Source organism: Myxine glutinosa, chromosome 3 (genome assembly GCF_964187855.1).
Source record: "Myxine glutinosa chromosome 3, kmMyxGlut1.1, whole genome shotgun sequence".
Classification (NCBI taxonomy): Eukaryota; Metazoa; Chordata; class Myxini; order Myxiniformes; family Myxinidae; genus Myxine; species Myxine glutinosa.
This window is the reverse complement of record NC_136263.1, coordinates 34016988-34030903: the sequence shown is the minus strand read 5'-3', so window position 1 is coordinate 34030903 and position 13916 is coordinate 34016988. Positions and strand designations below refer to the sequence as shown.

Here is a 13916-nt window from a genome sequence, read left to right as displayed (position 1 = left end):
TCTTAAAAATTAGCCCAAACTTTCAGTTGGTAGTTTTGCACACATGAATGTTGGACCAAAAAACTTCATTATCTGGTGTTTTAGCTTTTACCTTCCGAATGATTAACTGTAGCAAAATATATGAAATATTTGATTGAGTTGATTGACGATATTTTGAGTGAGCATCTCATGGTAGAAGTTGTGATGTCGATTCGAGACTTTCCTCGCAATGCTCCGATCACATCACGGTCCATAAACAACTAGAACGCCTCTCAGTAGAGCGCATACTCCCACCATGGGTCAAGTTGGAATAGGACGATTTCACAAAAGTTTGAGGGAGTAGTTCAGTGACAACACAAGACAAGACAACACAAGACAGACACTGCACAGATATACTGTATATATATATATATAGAATATATAGAATATAATGTTAAAAAAAACAAGGCAATTTCACTTACATTTTCGGATTCCGCGTTCAATTCTATATAAGTGAGTGTATTTTGAGGCATGTGTGACTTCAAATAAAATTGTAAGCCAGGAAAAACGTTCGTTTCATTCCTTAGGGATACAACATGTAAAACTGGCCCAAACGTCAACACAAAACTCGCTCATTTTAAGTCGTACAAGCTAATGCGACCACTCATTCTTCTGGGAAGAATCCCGTGCACATGCACATGCTGGTCACACTTATAACTCACCTAAGTCTTTATAAGTTCATCAAATACTGACACCGCGATTGACATTCGCTGAGGTAAATGTTGATATCTCTTCTGAGGTTATATAAAAAAAAAAAAAAAAAAAAAAACAGTTTTAAAGCATTATACGTATCAAACGATACATTTTATGAAACGGGGAAACCGAATACACACTTTGGTGTTTTTAAAATGACAGAATATGTCTATTCGAAGAAAAGAAAACTACGCTGCTAACAAAATACACCGCTCTAACGCATAACCACGAGTTTAAACTACATTTACAACAAATATGAAAACTATTTTCATATCACAATGTTAAATATAGAATATATAGAAGATAATGTAAAAAAAAAAATGTGCCCCATCTTCCAGTGGTAAACAATCCTTCAAAAAATTCCTGGATCCGGAATAATATCCTGAGCTTCACCAAAAACTAATCAATTCTTCCTTATCCCAAGGGCAATCATCCCACCAACTTTCATCCAAATCCGTTCAGAACTTTTCCAGATATCTTGTTCACAAACACACGAACACACACACGAACACACACAATCGAATGCATTACTCCCTAGCGGGAGTAAATATGAACATCCATGTTTAACCATTCTATTATACTATAATTAGCACAGTTTGTCATATTATCATTTCAACGACTTTGACAAATTTGCCATTTCTTTTAGGTCGTGAAGATAAGTCGAGTTCTACTACCTGTGACTTGTCCACGAGTTCACCAACAACACTGGTTAGTTCCTTCACTGTAACTCTTTTCCTTTACTCTTTATATTCTTCCAAGGCTCTCTGATGAAAAGATCATCTTCGAGGGGGTGATCAGTAACTCAGTGGCTTAACATTTAAAATCAGCTGATATTATCTCCGTTCTTTTTTGCACCAAAGCTAATCTTTTTCACTTTTATCATAATCCTCTTGGGCCCATGACATTTAGGAAGGTATTAATGTAGACTGTAGAGGATTCTATGTGGATATAAATTAGGAATTGCAAGGATAGGAAGATACGAGTAGAATGCTTTTACAGGGCTCCTGGTGTGAGAGAAGAGCAGGAAAGTTGGATTTGGGAAGAATTTAGAAGGGCATGGGAAGGGAAGAGTATCGATTATGGGGGATTTTAACATGCCCGGCATAGATAGTGTCTCGGAACAGGGGAAAGGTAGAGTGAATGAAGATTTATATCCCTTGTCCAAGATTTCTTCAGGAAGGTTTTTAGGAAAGTTCACGAGGGGGAGTGCAGTGTTAGACCTTTTCTATACTTTGCCAAAAACCCTTATATAAAGGGGTCTTTTCTATGCCCCTGGCATTTTTCACAAGAATAATCCTCATCCTCATCTCTCCTCAAGTGGACATATGTAGTTTTAGTTTACTTGCCAGTGATTGCAACTTAAGGGTTTACCAATTTGAAGACCTTCGAGGCTTTTGATCACTCAATTTTCCTGGGGACAAGCGACCACAATGTGGTAAGTGCAATGCTATAATTGAGCTGTGGGGTTCGAGATAGCGGGTTAAGAATGTTGGATCTTAGTAAACTTTGAGGGTTTGAGAAGTCGTCATTTAGTAGCTTTAGATTGGGTAATGTTAATGAGGGGTGGTCTGCATCGGAGAAATGGGTAACCTTCAAAGAGAAAATGTGTACAGTGCGTATCAAAAAAAAGGTAATCCGAATTCAAGGGGTTAATATGCAAAGGTTATTTAGTTCGACAATTTACATGTGGTTTACCAATTATGAGGAGATTCTCAGCTTTCCATTGATGCCTTTCATGCATCATTGCTGTCACACATGACCGAGGACATGTTCATTGAAAATGACAAGTTCAAATCGCATTTTTACAAATTTGGCTAATCGGTGCAAGACAGTTTGAAATGGACGCATTACTTGTCGACTGCCAAGTTGATTATGTAAAATTGTTAAGCTGGCCTGGTAATCGTCAGTTGCGTCATCCTTTGTTTAAGTTGGGTATTTAAGATGGGCCTACAGTGTATCGGTTTAGAGACAGTCTGAGTCATTGAAAAGATGGTTCAACTTACGACTGAACAGCGGACCTTCGTGGTTACAACCTTTCACCAAACTGGAAGTTTGCAGCAAACTCGTGATGCGTTCAGGGAACGTTTCCCAGAACGGGAGCCTCCAGCAGCCAAAACCATCTGGGCGAATGTTAGAAAATACCAAGACCATGGCACTAGCCTCAACCGCAACAAGGGGAATTCTGGTAGGAGGCGCACTGAGCGATCGGAAATGAACATTGCAGCAGTAAGGCAGCAAGTTTTGGAGCATCCTATGGATACCAGCGCAAGACGAAATGGGACGGGATTGCCTTCGGAAACATTCAACCGAATCACAAGACTGGACCTCCACCAACATCCATATCGGATTCACATCCGGTATCAACTTACGCCAGGGGATTTTGCCAGGAGGCTGGTGCTTGCTGGATGGTTGATAGCACGTTGCGAAGCAGATGTCAATTTCCTGCGGTATCTCGTTATCGGCGACGACGCTGCTTTCGCCATGGACAGCAAGGTTAATACCCATAATGTTCTTGAATATGCACCGACAGGACAACCCCCGGAATTTAATTTTGACACAAACATGAATCGACAAAAGTGGGCTGTTTGGTTGGGACTTTGTGGAAGTGGTCAGGTGATCGGACCATTTTTCTTTCAAAGGAATGTCAATGGTAACAGGTATCTGCAGATTATCAAGGATGAAGTTTTACCGCAGCTGGAGGAGAACTTTGAGCGACAGGTTCGTGGTGTCTTCAGATATCTCTGGTGGGCCCAAGAGAGCGCCCCAGCACATCATCTTACCGCTGTCCGAGATCGACTGAGGGAACTCTTTGGAGTCTGAGTCATTGCCCTCAACCATGCAGTGGAATGGCCGCCAAGATCACCTGACCTCACACCATGTGATTATTTCCTTTGGGGACATTTAAAGAACAAGGTGTTCATAACTCCTCCCCGTGATCTTGACGAATTGCAGGGCCGTATTCGACAGGAAGTGGATGCTTTGCACAATGACCCGGCTATGGTGAGACGAGCAGTTCAGGGCATGCTCTGCCGCTGTGAGCTTTGTGTTGAAAGGGGAGGTGGACATGTCGAAGGTGTGGGTGCATAAAGGCCAATCATTCCTGAGAAAAGTTCACATCTGACGTTCATTTTGCACCAATTATCCTGACTTGCATCGATTAGCCAAACTTGTAAAAATGCGATTTGAACTTGTCATTTTCAATGAACATGTACTCGGTCATGTGTGACAGCAATGATGCATGGAAGGTATCAATGGAAAGCTGAGGATCTCCTCTTAATTACTAAAAAAAACAAAAACTTTTAGAGGCCATTTTTCCCCGCAAAGCGGGGATTGGCCTTTTTCGGGCACCGTGGTTGTTGTTGTTTTTGTTGGTCCCCTTTTTTTGAAGCAATGTTTTACAGCCGGATGCCCTTCCTGCCACCAACCCTTTTTGTCGCCTTTTACGACAAACAGGGAATTACCAGTGAACTGGTACTCAATTAGCCGACCTCGGAAGGATGACAGGCTGAGTCAACCCCCCTGGCAGGTTAATTCAGCGATCGACTGGGATTCGAACCCAGGATCCTAGGATCCTAAGCTGGCACCCTAACCGCTAAGCCAACACCAGGGATTACTGGTGTTGGATTACTCTTAATTACTTACTCTTACAGGGATTACTCTTAATTACTAAACCACATGTAAATTGTCAAAATAAATAACCTTTGCATATTAACCCCTTGAATTCGGATTACCTTTTTTTTGATATGCACTGTAGTATGCAGAGTACGTACATTCAAATGAGGTGTAAAGATAGAGGAAGGAGACCAAGGTGGTTGAGGTGTGATGTAAGCAGTGTAATTAGGGACAAGTTAAAGGAAATTATGAAGTAAAAAAAATAACTAGACTAGTGTCAGACCCAGATCAGTATTGGACGTAACAGAGACTATTTAAGAAAATAACAGCAGACCAAAAAGGAATATGAAAGGAATATAGCCAAGAATATTAAACATAACAGCAATATATTCTTTCAGTATATAAGGGGTAAGGAAAGGGTTGAGGATTAAATATGTTTTTGCCTCTCAATATCCATGAGAAAAGTCAGAGGAACTTCCGATAGCCAAGAGTGTCTTTCTCGGGGGTTATCAAGGTCTTTCGGAAGAGATTCCCAGCTCAGAAAATTTGGGGATGATAAAGTTTCAGGGCCGGATAATATACATCCAGGGCCGAGTATTGTGGGAGGTGGCAGAACAGATGAGAGTGGAGTCATCGATATCTTTGACCTTTTGGTATGGGGTGACCTTTTGGGCTAGATCATTATGGAACTTCTGGAGCACAGCCAGGTAGCACTCACCGTTGATCGTCACCGTCCTGCTGTTGTCATTCTCAAACCAGTAAGGCCCTAGCCTTCCCCATCTGGCATTGAAGGTGCAGAAGCATGTGACCTTAGGCCCTTTCAGGCACCTCTCAGTGATCTCCTCAGGTGGAACCTCCGGTGGGTGTCTACATACGATTTATTCTCCTACCACAGAGCCACCACTTTTGTCTTCTGCTCCACTGTCAATGGCATAGTTGAGCTACGGAGCTAGATATCCCAGGGAACAAATACCACGATAACATCACCAAACCCTGAAAAGGAAAACGGTATAGGTCAAAAGACAAAGAAATGGCAGGAAGTCAAAGTTTTATCAATCTTTTTGAAACACCCTGTATACTCTCCCTCTGAGCTGTTAGCCCGAGTTTGAATCTCGGCCCAACTATAAACTGTCATCTCAGTGTTTCACCGGCAGGGTGATTAATCAACGTGTGTGCCGACCCTTGGATGGACGTTAAACTGGGTGTCCCATCTGCCAGCATTATTTGGTGAACATCAAGGATCCCAAGGTGTCCTTTGTGAAGAGTAGGTGAGCTTCACCTGCACCCTAAACAAATTCCAAATTCCTGCCCTGACTTCCTGTGTCAGAGTGAAGACCTGTCCAGGATTGCAACCAGGAGGCAGGGGCTTGTGGGTTAGGAAGATTAGAGTTAGGACAGTATTAAGGCAGGGGACTTTCATTCGGAGAGCGGTTAATGCATGCAATGCTCTCCCTGGAAAGGTAGTGGGAGCACACAGAGGGGGTAGATAGCTTTATTTTGGAATTAGATAGGTACCTGGATGCATTGGAAGTAGGGGAGAGTGAGTATATATGCAGGACTTGTAGGTAACTTGTCTGTTGATGGGTGATAGATACTGGGGTGATGCAGCGCAAGCATGACTGGCCAAATGGCCTCCTGCTGTGCCAAAGTCATTTGTGTGTATCCTTGTGTTCACTTGTATTGAGTACCAGTTCACTGGTAATTCCCTGCTTGTCGTTAAAGGCGGCAAAAAGGGTTGGCGTCAGGAAGGGCATCCGGCCGTAAAACATTGCTTCAAAAAGGGGACCGAAAAACAACAACTACCACGGTTCCCGAAAAAGGCCAACCCCCGCTTGCGGGGAAAAATGGCCTCTAAAGGTGTTTTTTTTTTCTTGTGTGCCAATGATCAACTCCCAACAAACCGAGGCAATTCACCACCAATGTGTATTCTTTTAATCTCCCTTTCCCTGTATTATAAGGTGCTAAGAAGAGTACCCATCCCCAGTGACGGGAAAAGCAAGCAAAAGTACCCGTCCGCAATGGGAAAAGTTTAAGTTAATCTATCAATTTAAATTATTTTATGGACTTTTAAAAGGTTAACTTGTGTTGCACTTTTGGTTTCACTCGGAGACAAGACGCTTGGTTTCAGCTCTTAGCTACCTATCCCGACCACTGCGAAATGATGGTGCAACATCGAGCGGCGGTGATTCAATGTTCTAAAAAGAAATATTGCTTGCGAAATAAAAGTTGGCATCAACCTTATTCATGCCTGTTCTCGTGTTATTTCAAAAGTGGCAGGATGGATACAGAAGGTACCTTCTACGCCCCTACTCCTCCCTATCCCATCTCAATCTGCCCACTGTCCCCCTCTCTGCCCTTCACTCTCCCACATCCCTACCCCCCCCCCACACCCCCCCTGTCTTCCTCTCTCTACATGTCCATGCTGTTGTTGTTGTTCTCCTCCATTTCCCTTTACAAGGGGCGAGGTCCAATGGCACCAAGCTCCAACCATGCCTTGACCACAGTTGGAATCTCCTGCGATGAAGTTAACTCCGAGGGCCTTTCACTCACTCACCGCAGGCAGGTTGGTGGTCTTTCTGTCTTCTACCGACTCCTCTCCGGCCTTGCTCCCCCAGCTCCCTCTGTGCTCTGTCCCCCCAATATTCCTTCAGGTCGCACAAGATCTGCCTGCAACCCTCTTATGGTTAAACTGCCAAAATCTAGGCTCTCTGCTCAACTTCACTCTTTCATTCCCCTTTTCTCCCGCCTCTGGAACAAACTCCCCCACTCCCTTCAATCCCACTCCTCCCTCCAGGTCTTTAAAACAGCTGTTCACCACCATCTCTTATCTTCCCCCATCCAAAACCTTGATCTTTTCTACCCCCGCTAATTCACCCCAGAGTCCTTGCAGTGTTCATATGTTTTATACCTCTCCCACCTCACCCCAAGTCCTCCCGATGTCCCTGCTCTCAAATGTTGTGTTTGTGTCATTCCCCCTCTCTCCCCATCTTGTCTGCCGCTCCCCTTGTTTTTTGTGTTTTGTGTGTCGGTTTGACTTTTTGTGTGATTAATGTTAGCTCTTTCACGAGCCTCGATCTTGTATACAAAAAAAAAAAAAAAAAAAAAAAACTTCTCCCCTCTGTCCTCGGCCAACTCTGTCCACTCACCAACCACCCCCACCTTACTGATCTCTCTTCACACAACCCTCCCATCTCAACCATATCTGCCTCTTTTCCTCCTACCTTGTTCCCTCAACCTATCTGCTCTCTTTGATATTCTCTCTTCCCCCATCCGCACCAAATGGCCAGCCCATCTCAGCCGGCATTTCACCAATCTCTCCGTCAAGCTCATCTGCACACCAATTTCCTCCCCCAGTTCAACCATTCTCCTTCGATCCACCATCTTTACTGTCACAATCCTCCTGACCCAGTTGTTCTCACAAACCTGCAGCCTCTGTTGTCTCTTTGTCAGTACCACTGTCTCCAGACCGTAAAGGTAGGCCGGCGTTATGCAAGACATCAGAACCTTTCCTATTAATCTCCTTGAAATCGTTCTGTCTACCATTACATCCTCCACCCTCCTCTATGCATTTGCACCCACCTGAATCCTCCTTCGCACCTATGCCTCTGACTTACCATCCCTGGTAACAACTGTTCCACCCGGATACTCAAACCTATTTACTTGTCTGATCTCCTTCCCCTCTAAACGAATATTAATTTATTTTCTCTGCTGCCTGACCCACATAATCTCTGTCTTCTCCATGCTCATTTTCAGCCCATGTTTCTCAAATGCCTCCTCCCACTCCCCCAGTACTTCCTGCATCTCCCACCAACTCCCTACAACAACAACCAGATCGTCCGCATACAATATCCTCCCCAGATTATCTTTCATCTTTACCTTCCTGCTTACCAGATCCATCACCATGATAAACAGCAGTGGGTTTAGAGCGCTTCCACGCCTCAAACCGATCTTCACATTGAACTCCTCCGACATCCCAGGACCAACCAAAACTCTTCCTTTCGTTCCCTTGTACATCCCTTCCACCAAACTTAATTCTGCTTCTGGCACTCACATCCATCTCAGTGTCGCCATCACCATCTCTCTTGGGACAGTGTCATAGGCCGTCTCCAGATCAACAAATTTCAATGCCATTTCACCTGGCACCTCCAACCTCTTTTCCACCAGCTGTCTCAGCACAAACATCTAATCTGTCATTCCTTTACCCTTTCTAAACCTCTGCTGCTCTTCTCCGATTCCTTTTCCACACTTCCTTATCCTCCGATCCAGAACCCTCTCCAGCACCCAGCACCTTCATGACATGACTTTCTTCTTCTGCCCATACAGGTGCAGCAACCCCACATCCAACTGCATCCCCTCTATCCTTTATCTTCTCCATCCTCTTCCAAACATCCTTCTTTTCACAAACTGCCTTCTCTACTGCCTCCGTCTACCATACCTGGTTTCTATCCCTAGACGATGCACCCTTTCCTGACGTCCTTCCACACAACACTTCTGTAATTCCCCTAAATGCCCCTCCATACTTCTTCCACTCCTTCTCCAAACCTTCCACTTCTTCACTAATTTGCTCATACCTGGCCCTCACCCTCTCCTTTTACTCTATGGTGACATTTCCCTGGCACTTCCCCCATCTAATTAATAACCTTCCGATATCTGATCTTAACCTCCATCCTTTTCTTCATCATCACCACAAACACCACAGGTTTGTGCTGGGTGGTAACTTAACATGTTCTCCCAACACTGCCTTGCAATCCTTAACCCTCAACAACTGTCGCTTCATGACAACTACCAAATCCAGTTTTGCTCTGTGCTGTCCACTCCTTCTAGGTAATCTTGTGGCTTCCCCGCTTTTGAAAGAATGAACCAGCTACGGTATTTACACGTACCGTATTTAGATCATATTATTGTTCATTTCCTTCATGGGTAAAAACCAGAAATAAATAATTTATTCGAAAGAATTTATTTAGAATTATTCATAATTGTGAATTAATTCATTCTTTTTCTAAATTATTATTATTAAATTATTATTTTAAATATTATTTATTTATTTAAATGTAAAATATACACGTCCCATTTTAAATGTGCGGTTATGGGCTGTGTTTGGTGAGGACTTGCATTCTGGTTTTTAAATACACAACCATCTTCAAAACATTCATAATCCTGTTTGTTTCTATGTCTGTTTAACAGGAACTTCCAGGTCAAGAACCAGATTATGAAAATGTATGTGGGGCATCAGCAGGACAAGAAACAGATTATGAAAATGTATGTGGGACATCATCAGGACAAGAACCAGATTATGAAAATGTATGTGGGACAATAAACAGATTATAACTAGAACAGCACTCGATAGAGCACATACCTCCAACAGGCTGAACAGTTTATGTTTTATATCCCACTGATAGGCCGGATCTGGATTCGGACTTCAAAATCTAATCGGCTTGTTCTTGTCACTTAACCAACTCATCCACCAAGTTTATTCATAACTCATCCATAACTTTTTAAATATCATGTTATACATCGCTTTTCGCCCGATCTCTCAATGGTGAAGATTCACTTAAAAATTAAATAATTCTCGTATCAGAATCCATATTCAGATCTTCACCAAAATCAAATCGATTCATGCTTGTCACACACCCAACCTCTCCACCAAGTTTCGTCCAAATCCGTCAAAAACGTTTTGAGATATCATGCTATTTATCGTTTTTGGCCCTATATTCCAATGGTGAAGAATCACTTACAAAATTCTACTTACCCGCTCCAAATCCGGATAGCAATCGGGGGAGAAGGGCCTTGGTAAGAGAGGTGACCAAGAACCCGATGGTCACTCTGGCTGAGCTCCATATATCCTGTGTGGAGATGGGAGAAACTTCCAGAAGGACAACCATCACTGCAACATTCCACCGATCTGGGCTTTATGGCAGAGTGGCCAGACGGAAGCCTCTCCTCAGTGAAAGACACATGAAAGCCCGCTTGAAGTTTGCAAAAAAGCACCTAAAGGACTCGGACTGTGAGGAGCAAGATTCTGTGGTCTGATGAAACCAAGATTGAACTGTTTGGCCTCAATTCCAAGCGTCATGTCTGGAGGAAACCAGGCACCGCTCATCACCTGCCCAATACCATCCCAACGGTGAAGCATGGTGGTGGCAGCATCATGCTGTGGGGGTGTTTTTCAGCAGCAGGGACTGGGGGACTGGTCAGGGTTGAGGGAACAATGAACGGAGCAAAGTACAGAGATATCCTTAATGAAAACCTGAAACAGAGCGCTCAGGACCTCAGACTGGGCCGAAGGTTCATCTTCCAACAGGACAATGACCCGAAGCACACAGCCAAGACAACGCAGGAGTGGCTTCGGGACAACTCTGTGAAGGTCCTTGAGTGGCCCAGCCAGAGCCCTGACTCAAACCCAATCGAACATCTCTGGAGAGACCTGAAAATGGCTGTCCACCAACGGTCCCCAATCCCCATCCAACCTGACAGAGCTTGAGAGGATCTGAAGAGAAGAATGGCAGAAAATCCCCAAATCTAGGTGTGCAAAGCTTGTCGCATCATACCCAAGAAGACTCGAGGCTGTAATTGCTGCCAAAGGTGCTTTAACTAAGTACTGAGTTAAGGGTCTGAATACTTTTGTCAATGTGATATTTCAGTTTTTTATTTTTAATAAATTTGCAAAACTTTCTAAAATCCTGTTTTCTCTTTGTCATTATGGGGTATTGAGTGTACAATATACATTTTAAATATGAACAAAATGCATTTGTTCATCATGCAAGACTTTATTCAAGACGATATAAAAGATTTTTAAAAGTAAAGGGAAAAAAAATATTCAACCCAGACAGGATTTGAAGGCACAATCCCCAGCTTGGGAGTCTGATGCTTTATCCATTAGGCCATTGAGCCAGCATGCTTGACCTCTTTAAAAATATTTTAAAGGGGTATATAGTGTGCATATACTATCTTGTATCTATATATATATATAATCTCTGTAGGTGAGCCTGTCTGTCTGTCTGTCTGTCTGTCCGGGGGAGTGGCTACACCCGGTCTGGGAAGTGCTTCAAAAACAAATATCCACCATGTTGTTTCCTCGCATAGCTTTTTGGCCTCTTTTCTTAGGCCAGCGGTGTCTTGCTCTCTCTCACAGTTTTATTTTAACTCTAATTCGATATCTCATTTCATTTTTCACAGTCGCTAACATGGTTTTAGACTCGGTTGAAAAACAACGGGAATAAAATTCGATGAAAGTTACCGTTTATAGAACGAAATGCATTTTCAAAGGCCTGTAACATAAAGGCCATTTACACTCTCTCACGCCTTTATCTCCAATCTAACTCACCATCTAATTTCATTTTTATCAATGGTTTTAGACTCAGTGTCAGCAATAATTGAGAAAATTCATGCAAACACAGGAAAATGCCGAGATATATAAAAAAAATCGCGGCACCATGTATCATACACCGCCCAAATAGCTCAGACGGGAAAATGCCGACATATATCAAAAATTCGGTTTTTCTTTTCCGTTAAGATATATTACTTTTCCATTTGATGACAGTCGTCACAAAAAGTCAACAATGTGGAGAGAGGGGTAGAGCTTCGTTCACGTATCGCCACTGACGGAAATTGCCGAAAGATATTTCTTCGTTCTTATTTCATTCATCATTATTATTCGGAAGAAAAGGTAATCCTGTTTAAACACTCCATTCATTCCATCAAATTTTTTTTTTTCACACCAGTTTTCAACATCGTGTTCACATCGAGAACGAATAACCAAACTCCATTTCACTTGTGCATGGACGTGTAATTCACATATGTAAAATAAATAAACACACACGGGAAATTGCTGAGAGATATTTTTAGTTCTTATTTTATAAGCTATGTGCACGTACACTTTAAAAAGTTTATTTGAAATCTTTAATTTTAAAGATGTCATTTTGTATTCTGTAATGAAAAGAGTAACATTGGTTTTCCCGGGACAGAAAGGTGTTATGTGATGTTCTCATACACTGCCCAAAAGACTTTTCCCAGGGACTTTTCCATTTGAACTGTATTCTTTACTAGAAGTACCCGGCATTGCCGGGCGGGGGAGGGGAGGGGAAGGGGAGGGGAAGGGGAGGGGAGGGGAAGGAGAAGCGGAGGGGAGGGGAGAGGAACGGGGGGGGGGAGGGGAGGAACGGGGGGGGGAGGGGAGGAGAGGGGGGAGGGGGAGGGGGAAGGGGGAAGGGGAGGTGGGGGAAGGGGAGGGGAGGTGGGGGAAGGGGGAGGGGAGGAGGAAGGGAGGGGAGGGGGAAGGGGAGGAGGTAGGGTGGAGGGGGAAGGGAGGGGGAAGGGTAGGGGGGAATGGTGGGGGGAAGGGTAGGGGGAGGGGAAGGGGGGGGGAAAGGGAGGGGGAGGGGAAGGGGAGGGGAGGAGGGAAGGGGAGGGGAGGGGGGAAGGGGAGGGGGTAGGGTGGAGGGGGAAGGGAGGGGAAGGGGAGGGAGGAAGGGTAGGGGGGAGGGGAAGGGGGGAAGGGGAGGATGGAGGGGGAGGGGAGGGGAGGGAAGGGGAGGGAGAGGGGGGAGGGGGAAGGGGAGGGGAGGAAGGGGAGGGCCAGTCAACAATGACGTTGCAGTTCTCATGGGAGGAGAGCAGCACAACAATCGCCCGACATCGTCCTGCATCTTCGCCACAACAGCACGAAGCGGATTTTGGAGACTCACCGATCCTGTGACGCCCTCCAGTACTGGCGTTGCCGGGCGGGGGAAGGGAGACCTGTACATTCGCCCTCTCGACTCGAGCTCACTTGGACAAAAGCCTCGCACAAATTATACCGTGAAGGCCCAATGGCCATGTCTACGCCACAAATCAAGTACGTGAGCGAGTCTGGCGCATTGAATTGAAAATATATAGAATGCTCATACTCCGTGAAAAGTGTAGCCGCCGTGTCGCCATCTTGGTTAGCACGACTCGACCGACTCGCTTCGCGGATCTCGTTTGTTTTGAACGTGTCCCAGATTTTAAAAGCGAGACAACTGTTAAAATGCCATTTTGTGCGGCAATAAACTGCTTCAATCGGTTATGGAAGGGTTGTGGAAAGACGTTTCACAGCTGTTTCAAAGACGTTTAATTCATATCGCACAAAATCGACAAAAATCGACACAAAACACGATCGCACAAAAGGTGAAAAAACGCTGACGGAAATCACCATCGCCCAGCATCGAGTGCCAACCAAGATGGCGCCCGGTAGCTGCATCTCCACCTATGTGGTGTGAATGGCAATGGTAATTAGTCCCCTGCCGGTGTCCACGGAAGGGGACTATAGGTTTGCACTCCGTCCCTCCATCTGTCAGTCCGTCAGTCCGTCAATCAAAGAAAGAACGCAAAGTCAAAGGACGTCAAAGTCAAAGTCAAAGAACGCAAAGAACAGTTTTCCGGACTTTTTTTTCGAAACGCTTTATGCTAATGATTTCAAACTTGGCACATTGTTTCCTCATGATAAGTTACAGATCAAGTTCGAACTTCACGACGTTTCGATCATTTTTGACAACGTTATGGCACTTTGAACTTTGGGAATTCTGATAATTCTGATGATCCTTAACTCAGTGCCATTTTAAGTTTTAATTTCCTTT

The 13916-nt window shown here is 44.2% G+C and overlaps 1 protein-coding gene across 1 annotated transcript in view; it reads left to right on the top strand.

The window, feature by feature from the left end:
- Positions 1 to 10997, top strand: part of LOC137418306 (selection and upkeep of intraepithelial T-cells protein 2) — a 61051-nt gene extending 50054 nt beyond the window's left edge. Inside the window, exons 4-5 of the mRNA XM_078773851.1 lie at positions 1358 to 1419; positions 9508 to 10997. Of these exons, the coding sequence (XP_078629977.1) occupies positions 1358 to 1419; positions 9508 to 9651 (206 nt within the window). The 3' untranslated portion in view covers positions 9652 to 10997. The remainder of the gene's footprint in view (positions 1 to 1357; positions 1420 to 9507) is intronic.
- Positions 10998 to 13916: the final 2919 nt, after the last annotated feature.